Source organism: Electrophorus electricus, chromosome 17 (assembly GCF_041902795.1).
Source record: "Electrophorus electricus isolate QZ-2024a chromosome 17, ASM4190279v1, whole genome shotgun sequence".
NCBI classification, from domain to species: Eukaryota; Metazoa; Chordata; class Actinopteri; order Gymnotiformes; family Gymnotidae; genus Electrophorus; species Electrophorus electricus.
Window position 1 is genome coordinate 7,417,235 of NC_137513.1, and position 13,819 is coordinate 7,431,053.

The window sequence follows — 13,819 nt, forward strand, 5'->3', positions numbered from 1 at the left end:
GACACCACAGAAATCCCACAGGATTCCTGCGGGATTCCTGCGGGAAAAGGAGAAAAATATCAATATAATCCCCGCGGGTCGGTCCGGCACAGGAGAGTCACCAAATAGGATCAGGCACGACATTTATTTAATTTTTTATTTAAAGAATAAAGAGTGTAAGGATTTTAAAAAGGAATGGACTAGAACAGAATTTATTACTAGCTAGGCAATATTTAAATAATAAGAGATACAACTAGGAAATGTTGTTTATAGGGCTTATGTGTGAATAGGCCACTAACTCATTAAGCATAGTGCAGAACACAGAAGATAAAACTCTAAATTATTTGAAAGTGTCTAAACCTCCATAGATAATGAATTAAATGAATAATGTAGACCATGAATGTGAACAAATAAACAACATAAGCACTGTTTTAGAAAATTAGCAAAGTAGATTACACTGTGTGCGAATCTTGCAGAAGGTTAATAATCACCTCTGAATGTGATGGGACAGAACAAGACAGAAATGCAATGTCATAGAATAAAGATCATTTTAGATCAGACATTTTTAAATGAATGTAAACTCTATCTGCATCATCGTTCTGTATGAACCTGAATAATGTGCTAATTACACAGCAGTTATATATTAATTATTAATTATCAATGTTATGTCCACACCTGTTACATTCACTGAAGAAAAATGAAGTAATAGTCTGTGTGTGTGTGTCTGTGTGTGTGTCTGTGTGTGTGTGTGTGTGTGTGTGTGTGTGTGTGTGTGTGTGCTGGATGTAGAAACATAGCCCTCTGCGGACTGGGAAGTTCTGTGATGAAACAAAACACTGTAGGTAGAATGGTGAGGGTGTATCTATAACCAGGAGGTCATGTGGGGCACGGGTCCGCAGGGCATGCTGGGTAACAGAGCTGCGTGGGAGAGCTTCAAGATAAAGCAGTGGGGGACATAAAGACCCAGCACAAAGAAGAGCAGAGCCCTGGAAATAGGGTCAGCCATTAGGGGAGTCAGGGCAGGTTGGCTTTGTGCAAGTGCTGTCTGTGTGAAGCAGAGGACAGTGGTTCCCAGAGGAACCAGTGTCCACAGGACCAGAGCATCTCTCCCATTACATGCTTCCATGAGTGTGCTTTCTCCCTGTCTCTATTTGTGAATGAGGTCAGGGAACGTGAATGTGGACAGCATAGCAGCGTCTGTGGCCACCCAGCTTCACGTGGGCTGGGTGTGTCTGTGCTCCGGGCTATAAGTGTGGCCGGTGGGACCTGCTGATTGAACTCATGCTGAGGAAGATGCGTCACGACTGGAAGGCGGTGAGTGGCAGCAGTACTGCTGCTGAGTCATGGAACCAGACAGGGGATAGGGGCAGGGGGCAGTGGTAGAGGGTATCGGGTTGGGGTTACGGGGACGGGGCAGTGGAGAAGAGGGTTGGGGTTTGGGGACATGAGAGCAGGGGGCATTGGGGTAGATGGTAGAGGCTTGGGGTGGGGTCCTGCACTGTGGATGTTGGCCTGTGGGCTACATGAATATGCCTGGTCTCTAATTGAAAGACACAAGTGTGTTTTTGGGCGAGGGGATGGTGTCTTGGCGTTTGGATACACAGCAATTTTGGTCTCATCCTTTCAGGAGATTGATGTAAATGTTTTGAAGGTGAGCTGTGACTTGGCATGGTACTGCTGACCCAGTACTGACCCACTGAGGTTTCAGCCTCTCCTCAGCCAAGCTGTTCACTCTCTCAGACTCGAGTCCATACCAGGCTGCAGTCCTGCTGGAATGTTGATGCCATTGTACTGAAGCACAGATGCTCACATGAACTTTTTTTTACTTCCACACCTAGGAGGCAATTAACAGACCTTGTTGTTATTTGTTTGTTTTTATTAGAAAATAAATCTGCAGATTTTTCTCATCTTGAAGAAAAGTACAAGTTTGGGAGCATCATAAAAGCCTGTAGGTTGAGGAGAGCCCAAAAGCATCACAGTGTGGTCGTAATGACAGTTTTAGCTGTTGGTTGGTCAAGCTTTGGGTTCTACACAAGTCAGTACAGCGTATGAAGTGGCCGCAAAACCTCAGACAGTGAAACCCTTCTGACCAACGTCGTCCTTCCTCTGTTCTAGATTATGTGGAGACCCTTTTGGTTAGTGGTCTACTTTGTATCGGTCAGCTGCATGTCACAGCTTCCCTCGATCAACACCAGCCTGCCGGAGACACCACTGCAACCATCGCCACCACCGCCACCACCACCACCACCGCTGCCTGACATGTCGCTGTGCGAGATTTACCTGCAGTCTCCGGACCAGAATTTCGCCAGCCAGATGCCGTGGTTCTGTATGTGCTCTACCTGCACCCACAAAAAAGGGGAGAAAGGCGAGAGAGGAGACCGCGGAATACAAGGTACACTCCTCCTATACCAACACCCACACGTTTACATAAGTACAGTTCCTGGAAGCATGAAAGCATTTTCTTGGAAACAGCAAACATGCAGCAGCTACAGCAGTCATAATCAACTGATGGCACTATATTTAGTTCAACAGTCACTAGACAGGCCTGTGGAACATAAAGCATCTGGTACCCAAACGAATCCAGGCCATATTGGCACTGAAAAAGCATGCTGCATCTTTGTTAACGTTTAGAGTTTAGAATGTTGATACTTGTATAATGCATGTGCTTGTGTGTGTGTTAATAACAGGAAATCCAGGCCTTTCCGGACCAAAAGGGCCGACTGGTTTTGGTGGGCCACAGGGAAATGTTGGCATGCAAGGGATAAAGGGTAAAACCCCTGTGTACTACCATGCAGGCCTACATGTATAAGAGCGCATGTGTGTCAGCAAACTCTATGATCACGTGAGTCCTGTAGAGTATTGCCGCAAACTCTGCCCTCTGATTTCCCACACAGGTGAGAAAGGTGACAGTGGAGACAAAGGAGATTTCGGTCTGGTGGGATCCATGGGCTCCAAAGGGGAACAAGGAATCAAAGGTCAGTGCAAACAATTACAAACTGAAGACCACAACAACCAGTCAGTCTGGCACATATATCCAGCCAGAATTCAAATTCAATTTGCATTTGCCATCAAGGTGAATGATCTTTTTTTTCTGGGCTGGTATATGTTCTGCCCAGAATGTGGTGATGTGTAATTAGGTGATCAGTGTTTTTGGTTAGGCCATGCCTTCCTTTTGCCCTCTAAGTTCTCAGCGTAACTGTGGGTGTGACTGTGTGTGTTTCAGGTACTAAGGGGGATCCGGGCATAAATGGGCCAATAGGTGACCCGGGCCCCAAAGGAGACCCCGGCCAGTGCCCACAGGTCCGTGATATCTTTCAGGGGCCACCGGGTGAAACAGGTCTACCTGGCCCTGTGGGTGCACCTGGCTTACCTGGGGAAAATGGACAACCAGGTCCCAGAGGGCTGAAGGGTGACCAGGGTGTAATTGGTGCCCCCGGCACTCCAGGTGTGATGGGTCAGAAAGGTGAACACGGTATAGAAGGCAATTGCAACTGCCAGAACGGAACCAAGGGTGACACAGGGCTTGAAGGATCTAAGGGCAACAAGGGGGATGTGGGCGTGGCCGGTCAGCAGGGCAATGAGGGGCAGAAGGGGCAGAAAGGGGAACAGGGAGATATGGGCATGATGGGGATACCCGGCCCCTGCACCCCCATCGTCCAGTCAGCATTCTCCGTTGCACTGACTGGGTCCTTCCCACCGCCCAGCCAGCCGGTGTCGTTCCTGAAAGTTATATACAACCTGCAGCAGCACTACAACCCCACGGCAGGCATCTACACTGCCCCCATCAACGGCACCTACGTCTTCAGCTACAACCTCGTCGCCTCCACCCGCGCCCTCAAGGTTGGCCTGTTCTGGAACTTCCTGCCCGTCGTGAAGACCACACAGACGACGGATTTGGGCACCACTTCGCAGCAGGTGGTGCTACACCTGAGCATGGGTGACTGGGTTTGGCTGCAGGTGCGAGACAGCAACAGCAACGGAATGTTCACCAACAGCGAGGCAAGCAGCACCTTCAGTGGGTACCTACTCAACCCAGACAGCTGTGATATGATAATGAGCAGAGAAGTCAGCAACCCCGTAATACCAGACACCTTCCCTTGGGATGACTCCTAAGATCTAAGATCACTTAGGGTGCCACACTGAAACCTCCTCTTAATCTGATTATGTATCCCAAACCCTACTTTTAATCTGAACCCTAATATCTAAACTGTAACAGCTTAAAGGGTAAATACCAAAGTTCAGATCAGTTTCACGATATCCGAAATGGGATTAGAATTTAATATAGGCAACAAAACTTCAGGGAACAGAACTGCAAAAATATATATGAAGCTCTCTCTCTCTCTCTACGTATATGAGAGAGAGATGTTTCCAATAGACTGATGACATAAATGCTCTGTTTCACTCAAAAGTAGACTCGATTAAAAGCATGCATTTAATAAAATAATTTCGAAGTCTTTGTGAAATCAAATCAATATGAAATCAGTTCATCAACATTTTTGTAAAATAACATACTGTGATTTGTACAAATTTGGAGTATTGATGGTGAATGGAACAATGAATATATGTCAATTAAACTGGTTTGAACTACTTTTAAAATAATGGCACTAAATGAGCAAGATCCTACATTTTAGGAGTTAGAATGTATGCATTTCACATGATGCTGCAATGAATTAAATGCTGCAGATTAAGAAAGTAATTAAGAAACTTTCCCAAGCCACTAAATTGTACAAGGAATATTTATTATTCCTGCATACTGTCAAATGCTTTGTTCTAAGAAACAACATATGCATGCTGACTGAGAGGGGACCAGTCATACACCTGTTCCCTGCTCCCTTTAATAAAGGTGTGTGCTCCGCATTGAGGGTATTCTGTAATGTGATAAGATGTATTATAACCCAGCGAGTGCTTGCACCATCAGCCACAGATGAGAACACAGATTAGGTCCCTGGTGGAAGTGTGCTCAGATGCGAGCTTTTACAGCACTGGTCGAGTTAGGATTATCTCTACTTTGAGTACATTTCTCCATTCAGCCTCCTATTGGAGTCCCAGGGGATGTGGGTGGAACTATGGGAGTACCTGGGTGTGTCTGCGGAGGGCCATATGAGACGCTACTGGTTTTAATCAGGTCTGCATGGGAAACATTAGGTTTTGGCTAGAGATGTTTCACCCAGTTTTATTTGCAGTAGTTTATTCCAAAGCAACATCCCATAGCACCTTCACCTTCACAGCCCACACAACAGCATTGTTGTTGCCAAGCATTCTTACTCCAGCTCTATCCCACCGCGTACACATTCACAAATAAACGTGCAAATGTGAGGATTAAGCATAATCTCTGAGATTACCATCTAAAAGAATTTGCGGTGAAGTGAAACAAAACTGTGCAATGAAATTAAACAAGGACAAATGTTGTTTTCTTACCAAGATGCATAACGACAACTCAAAGTAAGGCTATTTTCCTAAACACAGCAACAGAAACTCATGATTCTACTTGAAGATATTGGTGACAAAGATCAGATGTTATGTGAAAATCTTGGAGATTATTTGTGGAATCTCCTCAGATTCATGCACTCTGCCACATGTGCGTTTCTGCTATTGGCATTTAGTAGGTGGTGTAACTTCTAACCTTAAGTAAGGTAGAGTTGTGCAGTGCACCACACACACGCACGTTTGCTTATGAACATTTTCAGAGCTTGGGTAAAATACATATGTTGTATACACACACAGACACACACTCCCTTGACCTTGGGAAAGAAGGGGCAGATTCTGTGAACAATTTGCTTTATTTAATGCTTTAATCAGCAAAACGCTACAGCAGCCACATCCATATCCTTCCACCTGAGGCTCCCTCCTACTCAACCCAGCCAGCCTGAGCCAACGACAGCTCCACACCGGCATACCTTCCTAATTCCCATTCAGCAACATCAGCCTTAAAACAGCTACACATGCATCCAGTTAACCTTCACACCTGCCGTTCTCCAGCCCCAGGGCTGTCGTCTCTAGCGATACGAATACAAGCCCTTACGGTGCATATTCCTATGAAGACTAATAAGCACTGATGACCCTCCTCAAGCAGGAGTCGAGTGCAGCGCCGGGTGTGTGTGTCCGTGCTGAGCTGTCCCTCACGGTTCAGCGGGGGAGTCATCGTCGTCATCGCTGATGATGCCCCTCAGGCACGAGCGCTTGAAGTCCTCAAAGACCAGGTCCACATCAGCCTCGCTACACACACACGGCAAATAATACAAATACAACGAGGCCATTGGATACATAATTAACTAGGGCAGACATGATGGAAAGACACGATAAGAAGGAGAGAAACTGAGACATCTAAGCCGACCATAGAAAAGGAAGCCTGTGTGCTTGTGTTTCTTGCTGCATGGGCCTCAGTGCTCTCATACAGGGTGCAAGCGGCCTAGGGGAGGGTGTCACACCATGAAGACACAGGTAGCGTTGAAAGCAACACAGAATTCCTGGACACGTGCCCAGGATCTCGTGCGCGCGCATGCCCATTCCACACGTGTCTCACACGGTGGCCAGAGAAAGTGAGAGAGAAAGTGAGACACACGAGCGGAACAAGACGCCGAAACCCGAAACTACATAAAGCTCCAGATCAGGTCGGGAAGAGCGGTGCACAGGGCAGGGAGGGGCAGCGAAGCCGCCCAACCTGGCTGCCGCGGCTCCACCTGTGAACGCCGTAAACAGGCAGGAAGCGCGTCTGCCTTCTACGCACACTGCTTATTTAAAATGGATAGCCGTCGTCTCCAGTGGGAGACTGGACTCATAATGAAGAAAATGTTTTGCTCACCTGTCTTTAACTGTAACAATCCCAGAGGACGGTGAGGAGGGATAAAGAGAAAGGTGTGATTTTACTAAGCACTGAAGAATGGTCTGTCTGCTCTGCCCATAACCACTTTGCGAAAGGCTGATCGAGCCCCATCAAACTACAAATAGCAGTGTATTAAACTGCAGGACAGCTGGATTCATGTTCAATTTTATGCACAGATTATAAAGATAAGATATTGCTGCTGTTGTTCATCAAATAATGACCATATTTTTCTTTCCATTGTCCACCAACTTTGTTAAACATTCCTTTTATTAGACAAACCACCAAGAGTTAAAACTGCTTAAAAAGAATGTTGGCCAGTTGAATTTGATATTACCATTTAAACAATGCCATGGGTTTTGAGAGCGTCTCCTCGTATAATCTCTGTAGAATTGGGTTTCTTTCATGTATTGTGACTTCCATACAATATCAAGCTCATCTGATTCATTTTTATAAACTGGGTGGATATAAAAAATGACTAAGAAGGGTGGATGCATGGGGTCAGATTTCTCACACAGATTACAGACTTCATATAGTTTCTCCCAGACTCAGTTAACAAAACATTTTAAGTTTTCCAACATCATTCCATTTTGATCTCAATCAACAGGAATTCTAAGAGGAAGGCTTTAAGGGAGGCTAGCAGGAAAGCTAACTGGAATGAATGTAGCTAACCAGCTCACCTTCAGGCTTGGGGTGCATAAGTAAGAATGGCACCTCCACAGCAACCTCACTGAAAACACACACACACACACACACACACACACACACACACACACACACACACACACACACACACACACACTCCATATGAAAGTGATGGCTCAATCCACACTTGAAAATCCACATTTGAAATTCCACACTTACCTTGATCCAATCATACTGTCAAAACAAAATCAGAGAGGCCTGTTACCACAAATCACAAGCAAACACTACACAATAATATTTATTGTAGAGAACAAACACAGTATAATATATTGTATATGTAATATTCACGAGAATAGTATTTGTACGAATAATAAACCTTCTCTCACACATACATTGCTTCACACTCATCCCTCTAGCCCCCTCTGATTCTGTTGCACGTTTTCACAATGTTTGGCTAGTGTGACAGCCTCCTGAAGTGAGTGAGCTGATGGTTTATTGTCATTTGCACTACCACCTCTACTTAGTTTAATGGAAACTCCTCTGACAACTTCTCAGTGTTTCCTATAATGAGGGACAGCTGAGTGGAGCATGCAAAAAAGTAAAGTGACAAGCGAGGACAGTGGGTTTGAGCGCACACACCACCACATGCACGTGCACGCACAACTCACCCAGAAGCAGTGGCTTTAACCACCACTCTATAGGACACCAGCATACCCAGAATCTCCTTTAACACCTCTGCCTTCACTCTGTACACACACACACACACACACACACACACACACACACACACACACACACACAGGTACAGCACACCGCCATTACAGTCCTGTTGCTCTGTGAACTACATGTCCTATGACACCCTGCAGTGTGATCTCACATGCTAGAAGAGGCGAGATTTGTATCCTCATGCTTTAGCTTCCCATCCAGTGCCAGGCCACGCCTTTCACGGTTGTCAGCCAATAGCGGGCAGAGGGTGTAGACTTTTTTTAGGCTGGTTCCTGATGGCACAGTGTCTCTATGGCAGTAACATTAGTAACAATCAGGGATGCCGTAAAGGCATTATAAGTGAATGTGTGTTAGATGTAATCTAAGACCACTGATTGTGATCTGTGAGGGACATTTGTGCTGGCCATCAGAAAAAATCTCAAATACTTATTCTGAAACTAATACACTAAAACATAGAATTTAATACAGGCATTAGAAGCCATTTAGCAGTTCAAGAGCAGTGTGTGTGTGTGTGTGTGTGTGTCTGAGACTTACGTGCTTTCCTCATATGCCACAGTTTTAACGTACTTATCACTGGAATACAGGACCACATTGGTTATCTGCTCCACTGTGAGAGAGAGAGAGAGAGTGTGAGATAGAATGGTGGGTGTTTGTGTGAGGGTGTGTGCATGTTTTGTGTTTGTGCGTTGTAGGCATGTTGGGTACATGGTGTGGTGTGCAAGTTGAGAGTTGCTTACCTGAGATTGTGATGCTCTTCACATCCTTGTTGGAGCCGTTATCAATGTCCACAGTGATGTTGATGGGCTCCCCATGATAATATGTCTGCAGAACAAGATGCTGATGCTTTTATCCAAAGTGATTTACAATTATGACTAAACAACTTGAGCAACTGAGGGTTAAGGGTCTTGATCAGGGGCACAACAATGGAAACTTGGGGGTGGTGGGGCTTGAACTGGCAACCTTCTGATTACTAGTCAAGCACCTTAACCGCTGAGCTACCACTGTCTGATTTGAAATGGTCCTGTAAGGTTTGCAAGCCTGGAGGTTCGAAAATTAGACAAACATTCAATTTACATGTTCCACTCAGAAATGCTGAAATGCGTCATGCAGAGGGTGCCATAATGACGCCACTATGACTGTAGCACAGTGAGACTGTTGCAACAGTGATCACCTGCAGAGCCCAGTTCACACCCACATCATATATATAGTCTGAGAATCGGTAAAAAAGACAGGGTTCAGCCTCTCAGCGTGAAGCAGCAGCCAACTAGTAGAGACTTTTGGTATTCTGCCCATCTTGCTACTCAGAAATATCTTTCCAAAACACCCTCCAGAAAACATTCCTGCATTTGTTAAACTAATTCCTACACAGGAAAATTAAAACAGGAAGATGTTGTTAGGAAATGGGAATAATGTTTGTCTGTTCACATGACAAATGTGCATGTGTGTGTGTGTATGAATGTTTGTGTAGGTTTATTAACTGCTTAGTAGACTGACGTAATCACACTAAAATACTTTGGCTTAATAATCATTTACATCTATTGCATTTAGCTGGTTAAGCTACATTAAAAATAGGGTTTGTGTACAAGGGGATTTGAACACATCACTGATCATTACATGACTTCAGAAGCAGATGTATTGGTTAACACGACAGAAGTCAGCTAGGCAGAAATAGCGCCACCCGGTGGCAAACTGCCATGGGCCGAGCCTATTGAAACAGAGGGCAAGCATTCTGAATCTGTCTAGTGTTTATTAAGTCAGTGGTGTTTGGGTTGGAGCTGAACTCTGACGTGAAGTAGATCTCCTGGTGGAGGTTAGCGATTACCATAGCAACAGTGGAGGAAGTCCCACCTCTTTCTCCAAAGTAGCACGCATGTGCAGTGGCCTGTCTGACATCATGAACTCACAGGCAGTCTCGCTGGAAGGAACCGCACCCTTCTTGTTGGGAGCATACTGTACCTTCCTGATAGCCAAACGCACTGAGCTCCTACAGGGACAGAGAGGGAGAAGCAAAGGGTATGAAAGTGTGAGAATAAGACAGCTAAACTATATGGAAAGCCACACCTCTGTTTGACCGGCTGGACGAGGGTTTTCTAATTCATTCTTTGTCTGGACACTGCAAATGACCCATTGGTCAAACTGCATGTTTTCTGTTGTTGCCCCATTTTGAAAACAAGCAAGGCACCCGAGAACCATCACAGTTTACAGGTCTTACCTCTTATGGGATTTCTCCTCCTGATTCTCAGCACAGAAGGCTTTCACCTCAAACTCCACTGCACAGTGCTGAACGAACACACACACACGCACACACACACACACACAAATGTGTAAGTTTGTTTTGGAATAAGCAGTAGTAGTACTATTGTAATAAAATGGTTAAAAGTTCAATCGTATGTGTTATAATGCCAGAGTTACTGTTGTCATTTCTAGTGTACTGAGATGATAATGTGTCAGTTTTGCAATGTTGGTGTCTGTACTGTAATACTGGTGCATTAGATAATTTTTGTGCTAGCACTATAATGCTGTGAATTTCACTATGGGAAAAAGTGTGTATGTGATAGGTTCCTGTTATGTCTTACCTTTCCTACATCAGTAGGTGCTGGTTGCAGACCCACGGAGCATGGCAAGTTATCTGGAAACTGAAGCACACAAAAAAATTTCTAAGTCAAGAGTGGGAGAAAACAGAACCCATGATGACTATAGCTCAAAATAAAACCAGACGTAGATCATCGCTATAGCAGCTCAATGTAGACTACAGTACCCAGCATTACCGCAGCAGCCCAGAGGAGACTACAGTACCCAGCATTACCGCAGCAGCCCAGAGGAGACTACAGTACCCAGCATTACCGCAGCAGCCCAGAGGAGACTACAGTACCCAGCATTACCGCAGCAGCCCAGAGGAGACTACCCCATGAGTTAAGTTCTCAGGCCTACCTCGAAGAAGAAGGGGTAGGCATTGTGCCCAAGCTTGTGCAGCAGCCTCTCCTGCAGCCTGGTGTGAACGCAGCGTTCTCTGTCCTGCAGCGGAGGGTAAACCTGTCGTGTGCATAGGAAAACATCCCTCCGAAATGCCATCCCCAGTACGTCCATGTCATCGCGCCCGTAACGGAACGTACAAGACAACATAACATAGACTAGGATGGGCCACACAGACACATTCACCAAACACACACACACACACACACTTTGACAGAGGAAGTGGAGCTGAGAAATATTCTCCTGAGGGACTGTAATGAATGTCTTTTCCCACCTTTCTTTCCTTTTAGTTGCTCTGGATTGATTAGCACCACACCATCTGATTGGTAACACACACACACACACACACACACACACACACACCACAAGAAATTAACAAGAAGATTGAGAGAGAGAAAAAAAATTAATAAAAAATAAATGAAGGTACTGGCCCAGGTCAGATTGCAGAGAGATGGATAAATTATGGTTTATGAGCGCAAACAGCAGCAGTGTCGTTCATTCAGGTTAATCACTCTCTCAGTATAATCAACCAGTCCATTAAATTAGTCAGTGTAATCACAGAGTCTGCATGAAGTGTCATCAGTACACTAGCAAGACCACATTACACTTCTGCTTGACCAGGGGAGCTGTGATGGACAAGCAAGCTTACCAACAGGATCAACCGAGTCAGAGTGGTCCACAAAGTCCCGCCTCCCCATGTAGACGCCCACCTGTGACATCACACACAACTGTAACACAGCAGTAACAGAAGCAAGCAAGGCAAAACCAGCAAATGACACAATGAAGGGATGCGTGAATACACATTTGAACACACCAGGGAAGGAGAAGGCCTGTTGGAAGCAATGAAACAAGATCACTGAGCTCACAACAGATTACTCAGCCGCCCCTTAATAGTGCAGACATAAATAGTACAGACATAAACCAGGAAACATCACTAGCAGCCCAACAACAGAACTCAGCAAATTTTTTTTTACATATATGTGGGGTCTAATGCTTACGGATTTGTCGTGGGAGAACTTCTTGTAAACAGTGTGTTTAGGACTCATGATGTCACCTGCACAGCAAACATGACTTAATTACAGACATGAAGTTCATCTTAATCTCAAATGCCACTCCGTCTGTTTTGTGCGCACACTCGAGATCCATCGGACACACTCGATCAAACAAGCAATCTGGACTTTGTCTGGTTCTTCATGGAAGGGCTGGTGAGGGCAGGAGTTTAAATCTGCATTTTTTCCTCACACAAGGGGTTAGGCAGAGTGTGTTCAAGGTCAAGTCTTATTCACAGGAGGCGTGGATGAGTACAATGGCACAGTCTGCGTCTCATCCGTTTTCTCAGCAGCAGCTTCTCCAGTGACGAGTCTTAATTCTAGTCTGGCATATTAGAAATTCAGCAATTCACACACCCACACACTACAAAATACTCCAAGCAGTAAAACACAAGAAGTCACATTTACTTCAATTGCTACAAAAAGCATCTTGATCATGAGGGTAAAGTGTAAATTAATTATCTCTGTTCTCTAAAGCAACTATGCCCAACTGCTCCTGAAGTCTGTTTGAGTTAAACATAATCAATCAATCACACACTGTTTTGGGGGTGACCGTGGGAGTGTATACGCCCGCACCCCAAAACCAAGACCCACCCGCCCGCAATCGATGTGTCAGTGATGCGGCTGGATGACACAAACTTACCAGCTTGTGTGGTCAGAAGCTCACACAGAGATGTGTGTCAGGGTCCGCTGCGAATGGTGCCATTTGTAACCTAGGTGAGGTTGGCCCCACCCTCTGGCTGTACATTCAATGGATTGGTGCTGTTCTGTTCTGTCAGCAAAATTTCCTCTACAGAGAAGACACCCGACCACACAAACGTGCATACGTTCAGATGCAATTTCCACACTAACACAAAGGTAAAGCATACAGCCAACTGTCAATTATATCATGAACGTGGCATATGCATTTTCAGACTTGACAATATAAAGACCTCCTGAAATGTACAATGGATTACACCAAATCTGAGCCTTTTAATCCAGCCTTTCAGGTCCCTACTGACACACTAATAAATTAATCAGCATACAGCCTAATCTTAATCCAACACGCACACTAGGACACTGGTATCCTGGCAGATGGCTGGCGTGACTCTCTGTGGCCCCACTGGCTACCTGCATCTGTAGTTTCCATAATTAGCTGCCTGTACCCACTACCGGAACCTGTCCGACGCAGTCACAGAAGGCGAGGTGCCAGCGTGGCTTGCTGAGCAGAAGCAGCAGCACGCTCTCTGCGCTCAGGGAAACGCTCGCAGCTTGCCCGTCCTGTGATGTAACGGAGGGTGATGTCATACCTGAGGACAAATTAAACACAAGCAGGGCCTAATGCAGAATGCAAACAGATTTCCAGTTGTCTTCATTCTACAGATAATCAGGTGTGGCAGGCAACCTCCTGTAATGGGGCTAGTCAGCTTCTGATAAGTGTTAAGTGCCCAGTCGTAGCACAGAGCAGTGTAGTAAGCTGAGCTTTGTAGTACAGATGACCCGACAGCAGGAGGCGATACCAGGAGGTCCTCTCAGATTTATCACTATGTCCATGTGTTTATGTGGAGAGAAGTATGTTATGCACGTGCAAAACCAAGTTAACCATCTCAGCAGTCTGGGTGCTCATGTCAGCACAGATTATACCCAC

The 13,819-nt window shown here is 45.4% G+C and overlaps 2 protein-coding genes across 6 annotated transcripts; one reads left to right on the forward strand and one right to left on the reverse strand.

The window, feature by feature from the left end:
- The first annotated feature begins 189 nt into the window (after positions 1-189).
- Positions 190-5,585, forward strand: LOC113588547 (inner ear-specific collagen). The gene has a single exon (XM_081700356.1). It carries the CDS (start codon positions 3,430-3,432, stop codon positions 4,090-4,092), a length of 663 nt encoding a protein of 220 aa, XP_081556482.1. The 5' UTR covers positions 190-3,429; the 3' UTR covers positions 4,093-5,585.
- A 155-nt stretch (positions 5,586-5,740) lies between these two features.
- On the reverse strand, positions 5,741-13,606 carry sagb (S-antigen; retina and pineal gland (arrestin) b). Of its 5 annotated transcripts, XM_081700352.1 has the most exons (17): positions 13,482-13,606; positions 12,836-12,982; positions 12,142-12,197; positions 11,793-11,871; positions 11,418-11,462; positions 11,102-11,301; positions 10,747-10,806; positions 10,383-10,450; positions 10,019-10,154; positions 8,908-8,992; positions 8,705-8,777; positions 8,322-8,459; positions 8,113-8,190; positions 7,664-7,678; positions 7,480-7,529; positions 6,782-6,791; positions 5,741-6,195 (listed from the first exon to the last, which is right to left on the reverse strand). In XM_081700352.1, exons 3-17 carry the CDS (start codon positions 12,187-12,189, stop codon positions 6,099-6,101), a joined length of 1,182 nt encoding a protein of 393 aa, XP_081556478.1. In that variant the 5' UTR covers positions 12,190-12,197; positions 12,836-12,982; positions 13,482-13,606; the 3' UTR covers positions 5,741-6,098. The 5 variants fall into 5 exon arrangements, with proteins under 5 accessions (XP_081556478.1, XP_081556477.1, XP_081556479.1 ...); XM_081700351.1 differs by having other exon boundaries at positions 12,836-13,519; XM_081700353.1 differs by having other exon boundaries at positions 11,793-11,853; positions 12,836-13,514.
- Positions 13,607-13,819: the final 213 nt, after the last annotated feature.